At 36.4% G+C, this 19910-nt stretch overlaps 2 protein-coding genes across 2 annotated transcripts; both read left to right on the top strand.

The window, feature by feature from the left end:
• LOC120627887 (glucose dehydrogenase [FAD, quinone]-like) lies at nucleotides 1–3085 on the top strand. Its single transcript, XM_039896004.1, has 4 exons — nucleotides 1–53; nucleotides 711–829; nucleotides 1050–1183; nucleotides 1586–3085. The coding sequence occupies exons 2-4, from the start codon at nucleotides 718–720 to the stop codon at nucleotides 3083–3085; spliced, it is 1746 nt and encodes a 581-aa protein (XP_039751938.1). The 5' UTR covers nucleotides 1–53; nucleotides 711–717.
• An 8581-nt stretch (nucleotides 3086–11666) lies between these two features.
• On the top strand, nucleotides 11667–17897 carry LOC120627886 (glucose dehydrogenase [FAD, quinone]-like). Its single transcript, XM_039896003.1, has 3 exons — nucleotides 11667–11778; nucleotides 14010–14143; nucleotides 16323–17897. Exons 1-3 carry the CDS (start codon nucleotides 11667–11669, stop codon nucleotides 17895–17897), a joined length of 1821 nt encoding a protein of 606 aa, XP_039751937.1.
• The last annotated feature ends 2013 nt before the right edge of the window (nucleotides 17898–19910 follow it).

The raw sequence follows: 19910 nt of genomic DNA, 5'->3' as shown, positions 1-19910 counted from the left end.
ATCACACTTCATCAGAGACGAGTCTCAAGAACAAGGCGAAGATCGTAGAAACTGTAAGTAACCTTTTCTTACTAATCTTTTGTTTTATTCTTTACTTAATTTAATTTTATGAACCAACTTTTGGAATTCCATTATGTATTAATACGGGGCGTTGATAAAATACGTGAGATGTTTAAGGGTGGGGAGGGGGTCGAGCCAAATCTAATCTAATCTTACGGTGGAGAGAGGTCTCGGCAAATATAACGCAATTTTTTTTCTGATTGAAACAAAAAAATCATACTATTTTGGTCCATGTGTCTTTTTACAATAACAATCCAACGCGTTAACGTAAGACACATTTTGAAAAATCTCACGGGGATGGGTTGAATAAAATCTCACGACAACTCACCAGGGGAGGGGGGGAGGTAGGAACAAAACATTAAGAAAAACACCCACGTAATTTATAGATGCCCCTAAGTTTATTCAAAATTATTGTTATAAGTACAACATTATGTTCAACCATCCAACCATGGTTTGAAGTTACATGTTCAATACTTCCTTGCAACATGCAACTTCAACCCACAGAATCAAGAACGTTCAATATTAGTCGTGTTCACGAAACCGTGAACACTACTGTTTCCGATAGCTACATACCTAGCTGCACTTGAATCTAACACTGAAGACATATTTATGAGTAAGCTTATAAAGGTCTGTTTCTTCTTTATCTTTAGATCAACCATGGACGTGACGGCGATGATAGCAACTGCCAAGTCCACCAGGGGCCTCTTCCTGGCGTTGACTGCATTGGGCCTGAGTACTTACAAGTGGCCGACCCACGTCCCTGTAGAAGGTACTACAGTTTACATTATACATATAGCATCGTCATCCAAATCAGCTTAACGAATGCCCCACAGCTAGGATTACGACAAACTCAACGTGTTCAGTACTCTATCACCTTTAACTGTCAAGTCAAACTAATTTAACGTCGAAAATGCTACGCCACCAGTTCCTGGGGAGCTATGCGTTCACACAAAATTGACAAATTTACAACACCGATCATTTATTTACAGATAAAGCTGAATACGACTACGTGGTCGTGGGAGCCGGTACAGCGGGCAGTATTGTTGCTAATCGGCTTAGCGAGGACCCAAATGTCAATGTTCTACTCATAGAGGCCGGAGGTGACCCTCATTGGGAGGCTGAGGTGAGACCCATTACCTTATCTGGTTGCAGCAATTCATTAATATGTCACACCTTTTTTTTTGGTGCGGTGTTAAAGCTGTATGACTTCCGACCTTTGGGCAGGAAGGAGGTTTGCCCCGATGTGGGACTCTCGCCTCCAAAGGGGGTATACACAAACTTAATATCATAACCAGGGCATGTCTCTCTTGTTGGCTTTGTTAAATGCTCGGGGAACAAGAAGTCACACGCTGAAACTTGCTCGGTGTATATAAATAGATTCGATTGATGTGGACAGAAAATCCCCTGATGCATTTATTTCGGAAACATTTGCGTGATGAGTTTTAACCCTATTCTTGTATCTCCAACGTTTCAAGTTGGTGTACTAGTTGGAGTAAGTTACTTTATTAGTTTTCTTTATTTACAGTATGCCAGTTTGTTCCCTTACCTGACAAAATCGCAAATGGACTGGAACTACACCTCAGTCGACGATGGCTACTCCGCTCAATACCACCGGAATAAATACTTAGACCTGCCTTCAGGAAAAGTTTTGGGGGGAAGCAGCACATTGCATCACTTTTACTATGTGAGAGGCGATCCTTACGATTATAAACTATGGGCAGATGCTACCGGGGATGAATCATGGAATTGGTGGAACCTTCTCCCATTCTTCAAGAAAAGTGAACGCCTTGTAGACCCTGAAATCATTAATTCGGAAACTGCATCTTTCCATGGAATGGACGGTGCAGTTGCCATAACAAGGGAGACTAGAAATCAACCACTTAAATACTTGGAGGCTTTTGGCGATGTGGGACACAAAATCATGGTTGATATGAACACTAATGACACTTTGGGCTTCGCTCATGCCTTGTTCACCATTGACGAAAACGGTATTCGGCAAAGCAGTGCGGAGTGCTATTTAGCAACCGCTAAACACCGACCGAATCTTCACATAATGAAAAATACAATGGTCACAAAAGTTCTCTTTGACGGTATAAATGCTATTGGGGTTGAGGCCACTTCATCTGAAAAACTCATAAATATTTACGCTAAAAGGGAAGTCATATTATCAGCAGGGGCTTTCAATACGCCAAAGATATTGATGTTATCCGGAGTAGGACCACAAGATCATCTTGATAGTTTGAATATACCAGTTGTTAAAGATTTACCGGTAGGTAAAACACTGCAAGATCATGCTGCCGTCATTGTTGCTCATAAATTAGAACAAACTAGTGATCCTGTTGAAACCCAACCACCGTGGAACTTCCCAGTGCCGACATTTGTCGGCTCAGGTGCATTAGACAAAGAACAGGGCTACTCTGATTGGGTGACATTGAACTTAATATGTAGGAATAATCCAGCTGCTCTTTTACAATTATCTTCCGTCGTTTTTGGCTTACACGATGACGTTTGTAATCAGCTCGCTGCTGCTGGGACAGAAAGCGAAGTTCTTTTCACGGTTATGAATAAAGCTCGTCCATTGTCGTATGGTAATGTTGCGTTACAAAGTTCGGATCCTGAGGACCCACCAGTAATTACTACAGGCCATTTTTCAAACAGTGTTGATTTGGAGAACAACGCAGCGTACATATTAGATTACATCAAAGTAAAAGAATCGAGCTTTTTCAAAAGCGTTGGTGCTGAGACGATTTACTTTGATTTGCCAAAATGTAATAGTTTGGACCGTGACTCGATCGAGTACTGGAAGTGCTATACACTCCACATGATGGACACTACCTTCCACTACAGCAGCTCTTGTCGCATGGGATCTGTTCTAGACTCCCGGCTGAGAGTTCTTGGAATCAACAACTTGAGAGTGGGAGACGCTAGCGCAATGCCTAATCAAGTTACTGGCAATATTAATACAGCTGTCATGGTAATAGCAGAAAAACTGGCAGATATGATTATAAAAGATAATAGCGAATAAAGGAAGAAATCAAAGACCGTGTAGATAACAATTAGTTTCATAGTAGTTGTATTTTATTTACTGAGAAATTAAATACCGCAAGAATAAATGCGTTCAGTTACAAGAAGCGCAAGAACAATTCACCAATGATGATTCAAAAATGGTGTTGAACTTTTTAATTTTAGAAAATGAAGGTCTCAAACATCCCAGCTTACTTATTAGTTTGCCAAGGTCATATTTTCAATCGTTTATTGGGATGATTGAATTAGTATAATCTTTATGAGGGAAAATAGAAATTAACCACTTAAATATTGAAGGTTTACGGCTAAATGCGGCATAAGAAAAGGGGCTGCTAACTGAGGGTGAATAGAGTGATTAGTGGATAACAATGATACTTCCACTGACACTTCCTTTCCGATCAGTTGACTCTCTCGTTGTTTTCTTCTAGATAATGAACAATTGGGTCAGTTTATTATTTATTCCCTTACCTGTAGGATGCAGAAATGGAACAATTAAGAGACGATGGTACCTACTTCTAGGACTATTTAGAAAACCAGGATAAAACCAGGATACACAGGATTGGATCAACCATCTCAAAGATACAATGGTACATATTTACGAAACAAGCTTACTAGAAAAGCGTATATCAAGTAACAACATAATTATTATTACTTCTTGAACTTTGTGTTTTAAATCTTCAGAAAGGATATAGGGTTTATACACCTTTAAAAGGGATACTAGAAATCAACCACTTAAATATTTGAAGGATTACGGTGAAGTGAGATATGAAATTGTTGACACAGAGTGCTTCGATCGAGTACCTACTTATTCCGTCGCATAAAACTTAACTACGATTTATATGATATCGAAGGAGCGCCATCTAGCTAAAACACTGTCACTTTTGATATCACTTAAGTTAACTTTCACGCGATCTAATAAGTAAACCCAGGAAGATAATCTAACATATCTCTCGCGGTATATTATATGTTCAGCAATATTTAAAAATGATTGTTATTATCTTTGACACGTGTTTTTGAATAATCAATAAATGGAAGCAAAAATATTTTGTTTTTTCATTCATACTCTTTTTAACCGCTTTAAAAAAGGATTTAGGAAGGATTCTCAATTCGTCGGAACCTTATTTTTTATGTATTTTTCTCGATTACTGGAAGACGCCTGGATCGATTTGGATTTTTTTTTCCATGTCCCTTGTGTTCCCACGATCATCAGGTCAAGGTCCTAAACTATTAAATTTGTACCTACAGAAATTTGGATATTTTTAAGAAATAGCAAGTGATATTTTAATTGCTTAAAACGCTTAACTTAAACTTAACTTAACTTACTTTAACTGAAAAAGCTAGAGGTATGGTAGAATATTCGAACTCAGACTCTCGAAAGTGAAGCCGAAGTCCTAACCATCAGGCTACTGTGTTAACTGTATAATGTTTAACTTGGCACAAATAATTATTTTCAAAGACAAACTGTCTTTTTGTTAATTTTCTTTCTATACGTGAAGTCCTATTTGTTCCCTACAGCTGTATTTTCATACTTTCATAGCATTTATATAGTTTTTATTCATTCTGACAAAGAGCTTATGTAACATATTAAATACTAGCTGTTGCCCGCGACTTCGTCTGCGTTTGATTTTGTTTTTAAATTATTCAGTATCGCTAAGCCTTAAATGAGTATAGTAGTATAACATGTGACTGTCAATTAATTAAAGACAAATAATTTGCAATAAAATAAAATTGCGACTATAATTAAAGATCTAAGCTATCCTATCTCTTAAGTTGGAGCAGACTGCTCACGGTGTGCCAATTTAATTTAAAATCGGTTAAGTAGTTTAGGAGTCCATCGCGGACAAACATCGTGACAGGAGATTTATAATTATATATTAAGATATGCATTCCAACTGTACCTGTGATGTCATTTTACATGATATTTGCTGTCTAACCTTGAACCCAAGTCTCTTATCACAGTTATTGTGTCTCGGTGGTTGAGCAATGGGAAAAAAATTTGATAACTTCTAGGTAGAGGGCTCCTCGTGTATATTACTTTTCATTTGTAACCAGTCTGGGTTTATTGGTCTATGGTCTGTGGCCACTAAGTAATAAGTATGTATCAAAACCACTGACCTCAACTATAAAAGTATAATAGTGTTCATTGATAAAAAAAAAGTTATCATAAATGTTTTTTAATGTATTTTTTTTTAATTTCATAATTTATTGAGGCATGCATTTTTGTGATATACAACGATCCACTGTGCTATAAGTGACGAAGAATGAAAAATTGCAAGGAGATTGACTATTCGTTTGTAAATAACATTCGCTCCCTAGGCGAAACTTACAGTTGTCTTCGACATCAAAAAAGTAGGTTATCATCATCATATCAACCTATTACCGGTCCACTACAGGGCATGGGTCTCCTTCCACAATGATATAGGATTAAGGCCGTAGTCCACCACACTGGCCCAGTGCGGATTGATGCCAACCAGCTTTCAGCAGCACCAACAGCAGGTTTCCTCACGATGTTTTCCTTCACCGTTCACAAAAAGTAGGTACTGATGAAAAAATGTTTAAAAAACGTGTATTAAAACAAAACAATTATGCAATGAACAAATATACACACTAGGCAAGCCTGCACTGTATCGTTGTTGTTTAATAATAAATAAAATAAATATACTGCGACAATACACACATCGCCACCTGTCCCCATAGTAAGCGTAGCTTGTGTTATGGGTACTAAGATGACTGATGAATATTTTTAGGAATTATATGTACATAAATACTTAGAAAATACATATAAACACACTGAAAAACACTTATGCTCATCACATAAACATTTTCCAGTTGTGGAAATCGGCCTTGGACTCAGAAAGCAGGGTCGCTGCCCACTGCGCCAGTCGGCCGTAATGTAGTTGTGTTTATATTTCGCTCCGTAACCATAAACTTCTACACCTAGATCAGAAACATGCAAACAACAATTTGAAGATCAAATCAAATCAAATACACTTTATTGCACACCAAATTAAAAAAACACACAATTTAAATAAAGAAGAAAAGGTACGTATGGCTTAAAATCTCTACCAGGCAACCTACCATATCACCATGTACATGAAGTTAAGAAGAAGGGTTAGGGTGTATTAAGTAATACTTAAATAATAAACATAAATTACAAAAATATACTTACTTCGTGTACATATAATATAAAAAACTATAATAGAATTCTTATCCCTACTAATATTATAAATGTGAATTTAAGTTTGTTTGTTACGCTTTCACGCGAAAACTACTGAACCGATCTTCATGAAACTTTCCGTACATATTCTTAGAGGTATACTTTTCATTGAAAAAAAATACATAAGAAAAAAAAATGTTTGTGAATCTCTAAATCTCATATATGATTATAGGTGTAGACTATGTAGCAGTACGCTGCCTCCCATAATAACGCGGGCGAAGCCGCAGGGCACATCTAGTATACAATAAATATAATATATACCTATATGGCATAAAGAAACCAGAAAGGAAAAGAATTATCTTTTACTATTTGTTGCGTATAATATTTTTATATGTTTTTTATTAATTGATCTACTACTGAGATACATTTGCAATATAAGACTTGAAGTAGCAGAGCGTTTTAATCGACTTACAAAAAATTAGGAGGTTCTCAATTAAAAACGACTTAAGGGAGATGGGGATGCTTCCTCAGAAAGGCTTAAATAACCTGAGGGGGACTTTTATTATACATACCTTATACCTAGTAATTATGTAGTGGTTAAAGATTAAAAGTTCCTATTATAATATTAACGATTACATGTATGATAAAAAAGCTTTGGTATGAATTGCTCTAACTTCATAGCTCAACATTAACTCGACTGTGAGATGGTGATAACAAAAAAAAACCTGGCTAAGTTTCTTTAGGGCTTTTCTTAGACCAGGGAGCTTTTGGATCCCTAGCTTTAGTTTTAAGTTAACGAATGCAGTTATCACCATCACTAAAATTTGTGTTAACATTTTAAATGTATGAACTTTTCATAAGTGCCTGTGACAAGGTCTACATGAATAAAACATTTTTGAATTTGAATTTGAAAACCATTTGGAATATTTCTATACATTTGTGCCAATAAAAAACGAGGGCACTTTAGAACACACGACTATAATTATACATATATACAAAAATACATGTACAAAAAACATACAGGAATTTATGAAACGTAACTCTCTCTCTTTCTATCTTTACTTCCTTATATAACCATCTCAACTTCCGTTCGCGTGCGTAAAGAAGTTTTACTTAAAAAAACAGACGTGGAATGACAGAAGTCGAAACTCACAACAACGGTACAGTAATAATGAAATCAGTCAGTATACATATATTAGTGTACCTATGTTATATATATATATATAGGCACAGGTATCAGATATATCGCATAAAATAAATACTAATAATAAATAAATATATTACGCCAATACACACATCGCCATGTTATGGGTGCTAAGATAGCTGATGAATATAATTATGAATCCTAAGGTTGCCTAGAAGAGATCGCTACAAAGCGATAAGGCCGCCTATAGAATAAAAAAAACACAGACAGAAGAAGTATACAAACTTCTTCTGTCTGTATTTTTATATTCTTCTTCTGTATTTGTGTGCAAATTAAGAGTATAAATAAATAAATAAATGAATATAATACACATAAATACTTTTAATAGACATATAAACACCCAGACAAACATCCATGTTCATCACAAAAACATTTTCGAGTTGTGGAAATCGAACCCACGGCCTCACTCAGAAAGCAGCTTATCTGATCACTGCGCCAACCGGCTGTCAATGCATGTAAAAGGACCAATTAGTCACGACCACCCACCCACCCCGACACACGGTCGTCGGTGACGCAAAACCATAAGTTTTTCATCTATCAAGAATCACTTATGCAAAGTTAATAAGTAACTACCACCTGTTTAAACATGGAAATCGTTAATTTATTAACTTCCAATTGAAAATCAAGAATATACAGGGTGTGAACGAGAAGTATCGGGCATCGGCATGCAAAATAAATCCTTACTAATATTATAAATACGACAAGGTGTATGTTTCTTTGTCCTTCCACCCTAATTAAGCAACCCAGGAAACAAACGGTTTCCACGGGATTTGTTTAAAAGCGAACGAAGGTAGCAGTCTAGCGATAACACTAGTATTCAAATAAATTTACTTCAAATAGGTTTTAATCGTAGTGGCCCCTGGTCTCAGGGCGAACTCTACCAAGAAGCAGCCGGCAAAATGCAGCAATTGTTTTTTCATAACATCAACATTTACCAATTGGTTGTTGGTTGGATTTTACTCGTTTAGAATATCCATCAAACTGACGCGTAGGTGTTAAGTCTCATATGCCTGTAATCCACGCCCTTCAGGTCAAACAGAAATAAGCTCTGCTCTACTTTAATTTTAAGCTGTTCTCGTCCTTCTATGAAATAAGGCGAGAAAACGGGTAGACATATCATCTTGTGAGAAGGAGTTTTTATGTCACATTAAAAACAATGTACTCGTACAGAGGTTTTATTTTTAAAATCCCAATACCTATCCCTATCCCTACTAATATTATAAGTGTCAATGTAAGTTTCACGCAATAACTACTAAACCGATCCTCATGAAACTTTGTAGACATATTCTTGAAAGTGTTAGAAGTAATATAGGATACTTTTTATCCCGACATTAAGCTCGGTTCCTTTGGGAGAGGGGATGAGTGTTTGACCATTTTACACCGTAACTCCGACAAATTATAACCGATTTAAATAATTATTTTTGAACTATAGAGGTTATAGTATGTGTTTAATATTGCCCAAACTGTGGTTGAAGATCAGAACCGACCAAAGAAGGACAGAACTCCTCAGTGGACGGCAGCAAACCCCTCATATAAGGCTTAGCGAAACTGAATACTTTAAATTTATTTAGATCTACAACTAAATTTAATGGCATATCAAAAAACAAAATCAAACGCAGACGAAGTCGCGGGCAACAGCTAGTAAATATATAAACAAGTTCATTACTGCAATCACAACTGATGGTAAAACGTCTAAAATGGGGCGCGCTTGCCTAGAAGATGCCTGTTCACTCTTGATTTGAAGGTACCTAGATTATAGGTGCCCAGATTATAAGACAGAAGATGGGAGGGCATTCCAGCCTTTGCGGTGCGGATTAAAAAGAATTCTTTCGGTGCCTCGCAGTTCGACTGTAGAAGGGGAGGGTTTGACCGAATCGAATATCTTCTGAGCACATCTCCGAAATGCCATTTGAATAAGAAACTTTCGATTGCAAATAGTTTTTTTTTCAGTGGACTTCCAAGGAGTGTTTGTTAAAATTTACTTTCACGCTGTATATAAAATTAAAATTCCCAGGGCCTTAATAAAAAATGTTGTAGCGGTAGAAAACGCCAAGTTCTCTCTTTCTCTCAACAGTATTCCTCATTGGGAAGAAGAAGTCAAAGCATTGTATGTTTACACAACCTTGGTAATCAAGTTGGATATTTGTTCAGTTGTAACTTCTTACGGAAACCAATAAATTGGCAAAAATCTAGCAAATATTTTTAGTCAGCACACAGTCGGGATAAAGAATGTAAGAATCTTCCCTTTTTATTATACAACGATTGAATATAGATATATTAAAAGATTAAAGTTAACGAGTTAACTGGTGATTCCAGAGCTGGCATTTGACCTAGGCCAAACCAGTAGTTTGCCATTCAAATAGGACATGCTGCCAGCATCTTAGGCACTATGCCTCGCTGCGGTGGTTTCAAAGGGGAGGGAGTAACTCAGATTTTTTTTGACGAAAGTTCCTTAGACGTCTGTGTAGTTTCCTCTATTTAAAAATAATAAATTGGATTGATCGTGTCATATACTCCACGCTTTTTGACTTATACGCCAGTTAGTGGCAAATATCATAGTCAGTAAGGATTATTTATTACACGCTTTATATTAGCTTCACTTGTATGTTTGTTTGTAACCGACTTCTTTGGGCGCGATTTTGACCCACTTTAAACGGTCAGATTTCTTTCAAACTTTTTAGACATATCGAGGACCGACGACAATACACTAATCTGAAAAGATTATTCCAATTTTCACTATAAAAAACAAGATTTTTTACTAATTACTACAGCGCCATCTAGACCCAAATGTAAAAAAACCTATGGCGTTCGCGTACCTAACAAATTCCACAGAAAACATTAAGCTACTAGATGGTAGAGGGCGTTAGCTATTACTTTTTAATGGCCTGTTTAAAATAATAATTAGAACTTGCATTTCGAGAGACGGGCACACTGAATAAAAAAAAAAAAATTATCTCTTTAATGGTGGATGGGTTACCGATTAATTTTGCTCTAATAAAAATAATAGATCAAGAAAAACTAAAAAAATAATCGCTATCATGAATAAACTAAAAGAAAGAAATTAGTTTAGTTTTTTATACCAAGCGTGTTTTTTTAGTTTGTTTGAACTATTTAATTATTTCCAATATTTTCAAACGGATCAATTGTGAATAGCAAAGTGAATAAAAAGTCAACAGTTGAAAAAAAAAATTATATTAAGTTTTTTGAAAATCTCTGAATACACTTGTTTATTTATTAGTTTTGTAATAAATAAACTATTAAAATATTTATGAAATGTAAAAGTGATAATAATGAATTTTAAATAGAATATAAAATGAAATAGTGAATATTAAATGAAATGGCGGAGTCCCAGGAACATTCTACTCTTTCATCAATAAATAACAATAAAAGTTTTACTTCAATCGCGCGTAAAGTTTACATGCACACACTTTTTTTTATATTAATTTAATCATCTCATCTTAGAACCCATTATAGGCCAACCCACTACAGGGCACGGCTCACATCCCTCAATGAGAAGGGTTTGGGCTGCAGTCCACCACGCTGGCCCAGTGTGGATTGGTGGACTTAACACGCCTTTGAGAACATTACAGAGTACTCTCAGCCATTCAGGTCGCCTCGCGATGTTCTCCTTTACTGTTAAAGCGAGTGATATTTCAATTGCTTAATACGCACATAACTTGAAAGGCTGGGAGGTGGGATTCGAACTCCGCCCCTCGAAAGTGAAGCTGAAGTCCTAACCATTAGGCTATCACCGATTATTTTTTATTATTAATATAATAACTCTATTAAATAAATATTTGAAGATATCGTAATTTATGACAATGTATTGTGGTGCCTACACTATTTTGAAAACGGGCACTACTAATATGATTAGGTACCCAATAAAACCTAAATGCCTATACATTTTCCGGCACAGAAATATTTATGTTCTAACAGAATGCTTGAATTAGTACTTGGTAGCATGTGGACAGCGATACGTAACTTATCTGGAGCACTTTATCATTCTCTTCGGATTTTAATGTCGCTCAGTTGGTATAAAATTCACCCACTCAGTATTTTTATCGCAAACAAAATTAAATGCTGCTTGTTAAAGTATTAAAGTATTTATTTTGCTGTCATCATAAAACTTTTTATTAGCTCGATAGTAAGCTAAAATATTCAAAGTGCTTTAACTAACATAACGTTCATACAAATTGTTTGTTTGTGTTTTTCAGAGCAAACATGGACGCTGCGAGTGTGGTAGCGCTGGTCAAGTCAACCCAGATGATCTTCCTGGGTTTGGCAGCTTTAGGGCTGACTCTTTACAAGTGGCCAAGTGACGTCTCTGTACCTGGTATGACTCTTATTATTACACAAAGTGTGAATGAATACCGAAATAAAACATCAGAGACATTATTTACCGTCTCTGAGACTTATCTGTGAAACCGAAACGCTAATAGTTTTTGAGTAAACCATTGCCAGTGTCTACTGAAAGAAATCAGATGCAGCCCTAACGCCACATGCAAAGGTAAAATTAAATGTCTCCTGACACTTTATGAGGTACGCGTCGCGTAGCGTAGGTACTATGCTCGTGTCGTTCTTTTATCTTGAATAGGGTTGTCATAAGTAAACACTCAGAATGATGAATTCATTTTTATGGAAAAATAAATATGCTTCTTTTGATTCAATATTTTTATAGGGTGATTCCTTAAGAAATATACTTGTGCACCCTTCAACAGTATTTCGTAATTCCGTTACTCGTTGTGTAGTATGGCTTAATTTTTTTTTTAATTTAGACTAGCATTTGAAGTCAAAGTCAAAGTCAATTATTTCTTTACTAGCGGATCCGCGCGACTTCGTCCGCGAATGAGTCCACTCCAAAAAATAGTCGTATCAACATACGACTATTTTTGTGTCGTGTCGCGAACTGTTTTATAGAACTTTTAAGAAGCAACAATACCGACAATTCCGATATACTTACTAAATACTTCCGTCGTTTGGCGTAACGTTTACCGTTCACGCGTCTCACGCATCAGAATTTCTCAAAAAGCATATTTTTTTTCAACATTTCTCATTAATGATAGTAGCCATTGGTCGTAGCGTGATGTTATATAGCCATAATTGTTACTACCAATCCAAAAAAAAAAAAATCGAAACAGCATTTTCTGAGATTAGCGCGTACACCTAAACAAAATTTAAATGCTTTATAATATTTCAACTATGCCTGTACAAAAACACCAAGACCACTACACGTCAAAAACTCCGTTGCGCGGATTTTGAAAGATAAATGCAGAAAAATTGCGATTCTCTGCTGTAGAAACAGTTTACTTTTCCGGGATAAAAATAAGCCTATGAGCTATTCCAGACTATATTGTAGTTATCTTTGCCAATCTTCAGCGAAATCGGTTCATTCGTTGTGGCGTTACATCGTAACAAACATCCATCCATACATCCATCCATCCATCCATCCATCCATCCATCCATCCATCCATACATCCATCCATCCATACATCTATCCTCACAAACTTTCGCATTTATAATATTAGTAGGATGGTAAGCATGCATGCGATCGTTGTCCCATATACCTTGCGACTTGCTGTTATCTGTGAAGAATTATGTCCTTGATCTCCGACAATATTTATCAGATCATCATTAAAATTAGACAATAAAAGCTTGTATATATACACTGCGAACTAAAAAAAAGAAATATTAAAATCGGTGCCAATTTAACGGAGTTATGAAGTAAAATTGATAAAAAAATTCATCCCATTGCCCGGAGGAAACTTATTGTTTATCGGGATAAAAAGTATCCTATATGTTGACCCGAGATATCAGCTACCACTATACCAAATTTTATTTAAATCCGTTCAGAAGTTTTCACGTGATGCCCGGACAGACAGACAGAAAGACAAAAATTAAATAAAAATCTGTTTCGGACTATCGATTATAAAGCATCCCCCGGTCAAAATTTTCAAAATATATTAAATGTACAGAATTTCAGAATTCCAGTTTTATTATAAGCATAGATTAAAATAGGTCCAAAGATTGCACTTTTGACGCGTACATAAGACACGAAAGATATCACCATCCTGATAACGACGTAGACACGTTGTGTCGTTCGAGTCTTATACAAGACTGAAGTGTAATGGAAATGCACCGGTCGATATAAAAATACCCACCGACAATGTCTTGAACATACCTATGAATTAAATATAACTTTAATAATTTCTAGAAAAATATTAATTAATAAAATTAGAATTTTTAGCACATTTGTTAAAATGATAATCCATTTAATAAAATATCTGGGACATATCAAGTTAAAGTTTAATTTGATACCTTCATAAAATTACTGTTACACTACCTTACAGAATTCTAGGGTTAACGCCACAGGCAGACCGACACACACTGCACACACACACACACACACACACACACACACGCGCACACGCACACACACACACCCACAGAGAGAGGAACCCCTCAAACTTATAACATTCAACAACATATAGTGAAAAAAAAGTAGGTAATCGTCACCACAAATTGCCTAAATGACCTCGCCTTAAACTTCAGAAACTATACTTCCAGATAAAGCTGAATACGACTACGTAGTCGTGGGAGCCGGTACAGCGGGTAGCGTTGTTGCTAATCGGCTTAGCGAGGACCCGGATGTCAATGTTCTACTCATAGAGGCAGGAGGTGACCCTCATTTTGAGACTCAGGTAAGTTTCAGCAGTTTTATATCTTTAATACAGTTTTATATTTTTATTAAGTACTTTGAAAGATCACTCTCAGTGATACGAACACCTTTTTAAACCCCGAGGCACGGGGTTTTGTAGGTTTCAGGTTTCTGTGTTAGTGTGTGTGAGTGTGTGGGTGCGTGTGTGTGTTTATGTGTGTGTATATGTCTTTTTTTTTGTTTGGAATTAGTTGGGTATGTTCTTAGCTAATTTTTCATAAAAATCGGTCCTACATGGTCGCCGCCACAAAATGACGGTTAACATATTTTTCGCAACTCCATCAATATGGGTATCAAATGAAAAAGCTTGACTAGTACATTAATTAAAAGTCAAATGCTAGGGTTTTTTTAATTTATCTTACAAAGAACACGAGGAAAAAGCGCCCGCTATGTTATTATTCAATTACAAGTTAGTTTTTGACTGCATATCCTATCTGGTTAAGGGTACTAAGGTGACTGATGAATATTTTTATAATAAATAAACATAAATACTTAACATATTCAGATAAACACCCGGACGCTGAAATAAATTAATGTTCGTCGCGCAAACAATTTTCCAGTTGTGGGAACCCACAGCCTTTGACTCAGAAAGCAGGGTCGCTGCCCACTACGCCAATCGGCCGTCCAATGTCCATCGATGATAGCCTAGTGGGTAAAGCTTCGGCTTTATAAATTTTTGGAGTTATGTGCGATTTTATTTAAAGCAATTAAATTTCACTTGCTTTAATGGTGAATGAAAACATCATGGGGAAACCTGCATGCCTAAGAGTTTCATAACGTTCTTAAAGGCGTTTAAAGTCCTCCAATCCGCACTTGCGTTACATCTAGCGTGGTGGACTACGACCTTAATCCCTTCTTTTTTGCTTTTAAAGTATTTGAAATGATTGCTTCAGTGGTGAAGGAAAACATTTATTATTTATTTATTTAAACTCTTCATTTGTACACAACTACACAGTTAGGAAAATAAAGGACGAATAGAGAGAAACACAAAAACTGGAGTAGAATACAAAAGGCGGCCTTATCGCTTAAAAGCGATCTCTGCCAGGCAACCTTAGGATTAGGAGACAACAAGAGCGAGAACCAATAGGTGGTGTAAAATTATTATAAACCTACATTCAAATAACTACATACGAATACATAAACAAAATATACACAAATAAAAACATAAAATATAATAAATATAAAAATAAATATAAAAATAATAAACTAATATATATTATGATAAGCTAAATTAATGAATAGATGATATAAAAAAAAAACCAGTCGTCTTATTGCGCAAGATAATTACTTTAACTGCATTTTTAAACATATCAATCGATTTTGCCTGTCGTATGTTCGTAGGGAGAGCATTCCACAATTCGATAGCCTGCACTGCGAAGGAAAGCTTATAAAACTTTGTCTTGTGGAATGGCATGCTCAGAGCATGCATAAATTAGTGACATCTACATATCGTCTGCGAAAGGTGCAGAAGTCATTTGTGGGACTTAGTATACGCTTTTATAATATGATTCCTAAGGTAATTTTGGACTTACCAATGCATAAGTTTAAAGAATGTGTTAAAACACATTTATTACAGCGAGGTTATTATACAATTGATGAATTTCTTAATGACAAGGTTGCTTGGAAGCATCCGCCTCCGCTTTCATCTCTCACAAGATAGAAAAATGAATTTTGAAATGTAAAATGTAAATTGTTAATGTTGGAAAAGAGCAATTGCTGAGTTTCTTGCCGGCTTCTTCTCGGTAGAATCTGCCTTCCGAACCAGTGGTAGAGTCACTACACACAGACAGACTTGACGTTTCAAAAGTGCTTATATTAGACCTACTTGAAATAAATGAATTTTGAATTTTGAATTTAGAGTCAACGCGAGGAAACCTGAGAGTTCTCCATAATGTTCTCAAAGGTGTGTTGAGTTCACCAATCCGCACTGGGCCAGCGTGCAGGACTATGGCCTTAACCCCTTCTCATTGTGGGAGGAGACCCGTGCCCTGTGGGCCGGTAATGGGTTTTTATGATGATGAAATGATTAATATAAATATATTATCGCAAAGCTTGTTTAATGAATAACCACAAGAATTCGAATTTCTCATTCTAAGTGCCTTGTAGTTAGCTAGCTACTAGTTTTCTAAAAAAACATGTTGATGTATTTTAATTTGTTGCAGTATGCTGGCTTATTCACATACCTGACGAATACAGAAATGGACTGGAATTACACAACGGAAAACGATGATTACACCGCTCAGTATCACAAAAACAAATATTTATCTTTGCCTACGGGAAAAGTTCTGGGTGGATGCAGCTCCATTCTTCACGTATTCTATGTTAGAGGTCACCCTTGCGAGTATGAAATGTGGGCAGAAGCCGCCGGCGATGAATCGTGGAATTGGTGGAACCTTCTCCCTTACTTCAAGAAACAAGAGCGACTCGAAGACGGCCATTTAATAGGTGCTAAGTCTTTACGTTACCATGGGATGGATGGATTAATCGGTCTCACAAAGGAAACGAGGGAGCCAACACTTAAATATCTGGAGGCTTTTGGGGATATCGGAAATACTATCAAGGACGACCTTAACACTGACGATACTATGGGATACGGTCAACCCTTGTACTACATAGGCAAGAATGGTATTCGGCAAAGCAGTGCAGAAAGTTTCTTAGCAACGGCCAGATACCGATCGAATCTTCACGTAATGAAAAAGACAACCGTAAGAAAAGTTCTTTTTGATAAAGACTTGAACGCAATCGGTGTGGAATGCAGTACGCCTGATGAAAAAATCATCAATGTTTACGCCCGGAGGGAAACCGTACTATCGGCAGGTACTTTGAATACGCCGAAGATTTTGATGTTGTCCGGAATAGGCCCGAAAGATCATCTCGAAAGTGTAGGCGTCCCAGTACTTTATGATTCACCGGTAGGCGAGAATCTTAAAGATCATACAGCTGTGTTCGTGGCTCACAAATTAGAGAAAACCAATGATACCACCCCACCACCAAACCCTTCTGACTTTCCAGCGCCAACAGTTATCGGCATAAGTGCTTTAGACAAAACCCAGAAATGCCCAGATTATATGACGTTAAACTTCGTGATGAGAAATAATCCCGCTGCATTACTACAACTAACTGCCGTCTTTTTTGGTCTACATGATGATGTCAGTAACCAGCTCGCGGCCGCCGGGACGGGCAGCGAAGTTCTGCTCACGATATTAAATCTGTCACGACCCAAATCTTCTGGTAGCGTTATGTTACGAAGTTCAAATCCTGAAGATCCGCCAAAAATCTTCTCGGGGTATTATTCAAAGGAGTCTGATTTGAACGATACCGCTGCGTACATACAAGATTTCATTGAAGTTACAAAGTCGAGATATTTCCAAAGCGTTGGCGGTGAGACGATACATTTTGATTTGCCAAACTGCGAAGGTTTGAAGCGGAACACAACAGAGTACTGGAAATGCTATATCCTTAACATGATGGATAGCACATATCTCTACAGTAGTACTTGTTCCATAGGATCAGTTGTAGATTCCAGACTCCGAGTTAAAGGGGTTAATAGACTAAGAGTGGGAGACGCCAGTGTAGCTCCCACCCAAATCACTGGCAATATTATTACAGCCAGCATGGTCGTGGCGGAGAAACTGGCCGACATGGTCAAAGAAGATTATCCCAATCAATCAGATCAAAGTCTACAGCAGTGGATACCATTGTTCTTTAAACACATAAAGAACTTTTTGCGGTCGTAATGATTGACAATGTTATAGTTTTCGCCCGTGGAATTCGCAAGACAATTAAACATTTTCTTTCTTTATGATCAACAACGTTATGGTTTGTAAAAAACTTACGTAAACAGCGCTTGTTACGCTACAATATTGAAAAAACTTTATTCTAATAATTCTTAAATAAAAGCTATGTCTCTTTGCAGCCATTTATATCAAATAAATGACGAGGAATTAATTTCTAATACCTATCCTATATATTTAGTAAAAGTAAATACCACAGACTAATGATCCTGGCCAGGAAAATAAAGATCCTGTTCTGAGGACGCCACAAGAAAAGGTCCATTTTTATTCGTATTATGGCGAGGTTTTTTCCCTGGTCAAGTTTTATGTTAGTAATTTTTTTATTTTTTTTTTATTTTGCGAGTTAGCACTGACCGCAATCTCACCTGGTGGTAAGATTTTGATGATTATGCAGTCTAAGATGGTAGCGAGGTAACTTCTTAGGGAGTATGGTAGTCATACCCCCTAATCGGTTTCTACGCGACATCTCGCCGGAACACTAAATCGCTTAGCGGCACGTCTTTGTACGTACATACACTATGATAAATTTCTTTAAACATATTATATATTCTAGTAGAATAATGTACACAACATTCATACGACTGGAACCTAGGTCCTTACGAATTATTTTTCATAAGTCGCGGATTTATAATTATTACTTTTAGTTCAAAGAAAATTCAGAAAAAATAAATTTCAAAACGGCCCCGCCGGGAATGTAACCTGCGACCTCCTAATTAAACTCACAGCGCTCACCGTTGCGCTAGGGAGGTCGTCAAAACTGAACTTTTGTAGGGCAATTTATTTTTATTTAATTATATTTGAATGCAAGTAGGCCTCTTGGCTTTTTGTGAAGGGAAATTATGCTGAGAAGAAACCGGCAGGAAACTCAGCAGTTGCTCGTTTTCTACAAATATTCTGAAGCTTATTTATCATTAAAAAAAATCTACAAAAATAACCGACTTTGTTATCCCTACTAATATTATAAATGTCAATGTAAGTTTGTTTGTTACGCTTTCACGCAAAAACTACAGAACCGATCCTAATGAAACTTTGTACACATATATTCTTGGAAGTGTTAGAAGTAATATAGAATACTTTTTAAGTAATAATATATGTGTTTAATTTTGCCAAAACTTTGTGCAGATCTGATGAATGTAGTTGGAGATAGAGGACAGAACTCCTCAGCGGACAGCAGCAAACCCCTCATTTAAGGCTTAGCGATACTGAATACTTGAATGCCAATTGAATGCCACATCAAAAAACAAACCAAACGTAGACGAAGTCGCAGGCAACAGCTAGTACAACTACAAAGCAAGAAACGAATATTTGCTACAACATTTTTTAAGTGGGTACCAAGTAAAATGTAGAAAGTCCTATGTATAAATTCTATCATATACTTCGTATTATTTTTATATAGTATCAAGAAAAGTACTAGTTATTTTTTTACGCTAGGTTTGCAATCATATCTTAGTTATAATAGCCGAATGTCAACTGCATATAACCTTCGAGAGGATTTTGCTTTTCCCGAAGCCGGGGTGTTAATGCTTGAGGAGTTCTCCCAGCATTTCACCATCAGCTCCTATATTCTGACGAACTTAAAATGCTTACGTACCATATGACTTAATCGTAGCGCAACCAGTGTAATACTTATAATTATGTAGTTCCGGGCTCAAGGTTGTAAGTTGGTTAAAAATAAAATAAATACTGAACACTTAAAATATAAATTTCATTATTTGTCTATGTTTACTCAAAAACTATTAGGTTTTTGGATTCACAGATAAGCCTCAGAGATAGTACATAATGTACCTCTAATTCTTCACAGGCTGAAGTATGAGTATTATTAAGTATCATATGGGTTTTCATTTACACGTTGTTTATCTAACCTTTTTTAGTTAACTACCATAATCCCTAACAGGTTAGCCCCCTACCATCTTACGACAGCATCATTACTTATCCAGGTGAAATTACAGTCAAGGG

Source organism: Pararge aegeria, chromosome 12 (assembly GCF_905163445.1).
Source record: "Pararge aegeria chromosome 12, ilParAegt1.1, whole genome shotgun sequence".
NCBI lineage: Eukaryota > Metazoa > Arthropoda > Insecta > Lepidoptera > Nymphalidae > Pararge > Pararge aegeria.
This window is presented reverse-complemented; position numbering and strand designations above follow the sequence as displayed.

Coding starts and splice junctions, on each gene's coding strand:
- LOC120627887 (XM_039896004.1), top strand. CDS start 718: ATGGACGTGACGGCGATGATAGCAACTGCCAAGTCCACCAGGGGCCTC. Junction 830..1,049: donor GACCCACGTCCCTGTAGAAG/GTACTACAGTTT, acceptor ATTTATTTACAG/ATAAAGCTGAATACGACTAC. Junction 1,184..1,585: donor ACCCTCATTGGGAGGCTGAG/GTGAGACCCATT, acceptor CTTTATTTACAG/TATGCCAGTTTGTTCCCTTA.
- LOC120627886 (XM_039896003.1), top strand. CDS start 11,667: ATGGACGCTGCGAGTGTGGTAGCGCTGGTCAAGTCAACCCAGATGATC. Junction 11,779..14,009: donor AAGTGACGTCTCTGTACCTG/GTATGACTCTTA, acceptor CTATACTTCCAG/ATAAAGCTGAATACGACTAC. Junction 14,144..16,322: donor ACCCTCATTTTGAGACTCAG/GTAAGTTTCAGC, acceptor AATTTGTTGCAG/TATGCTGGCTTATTCACATA.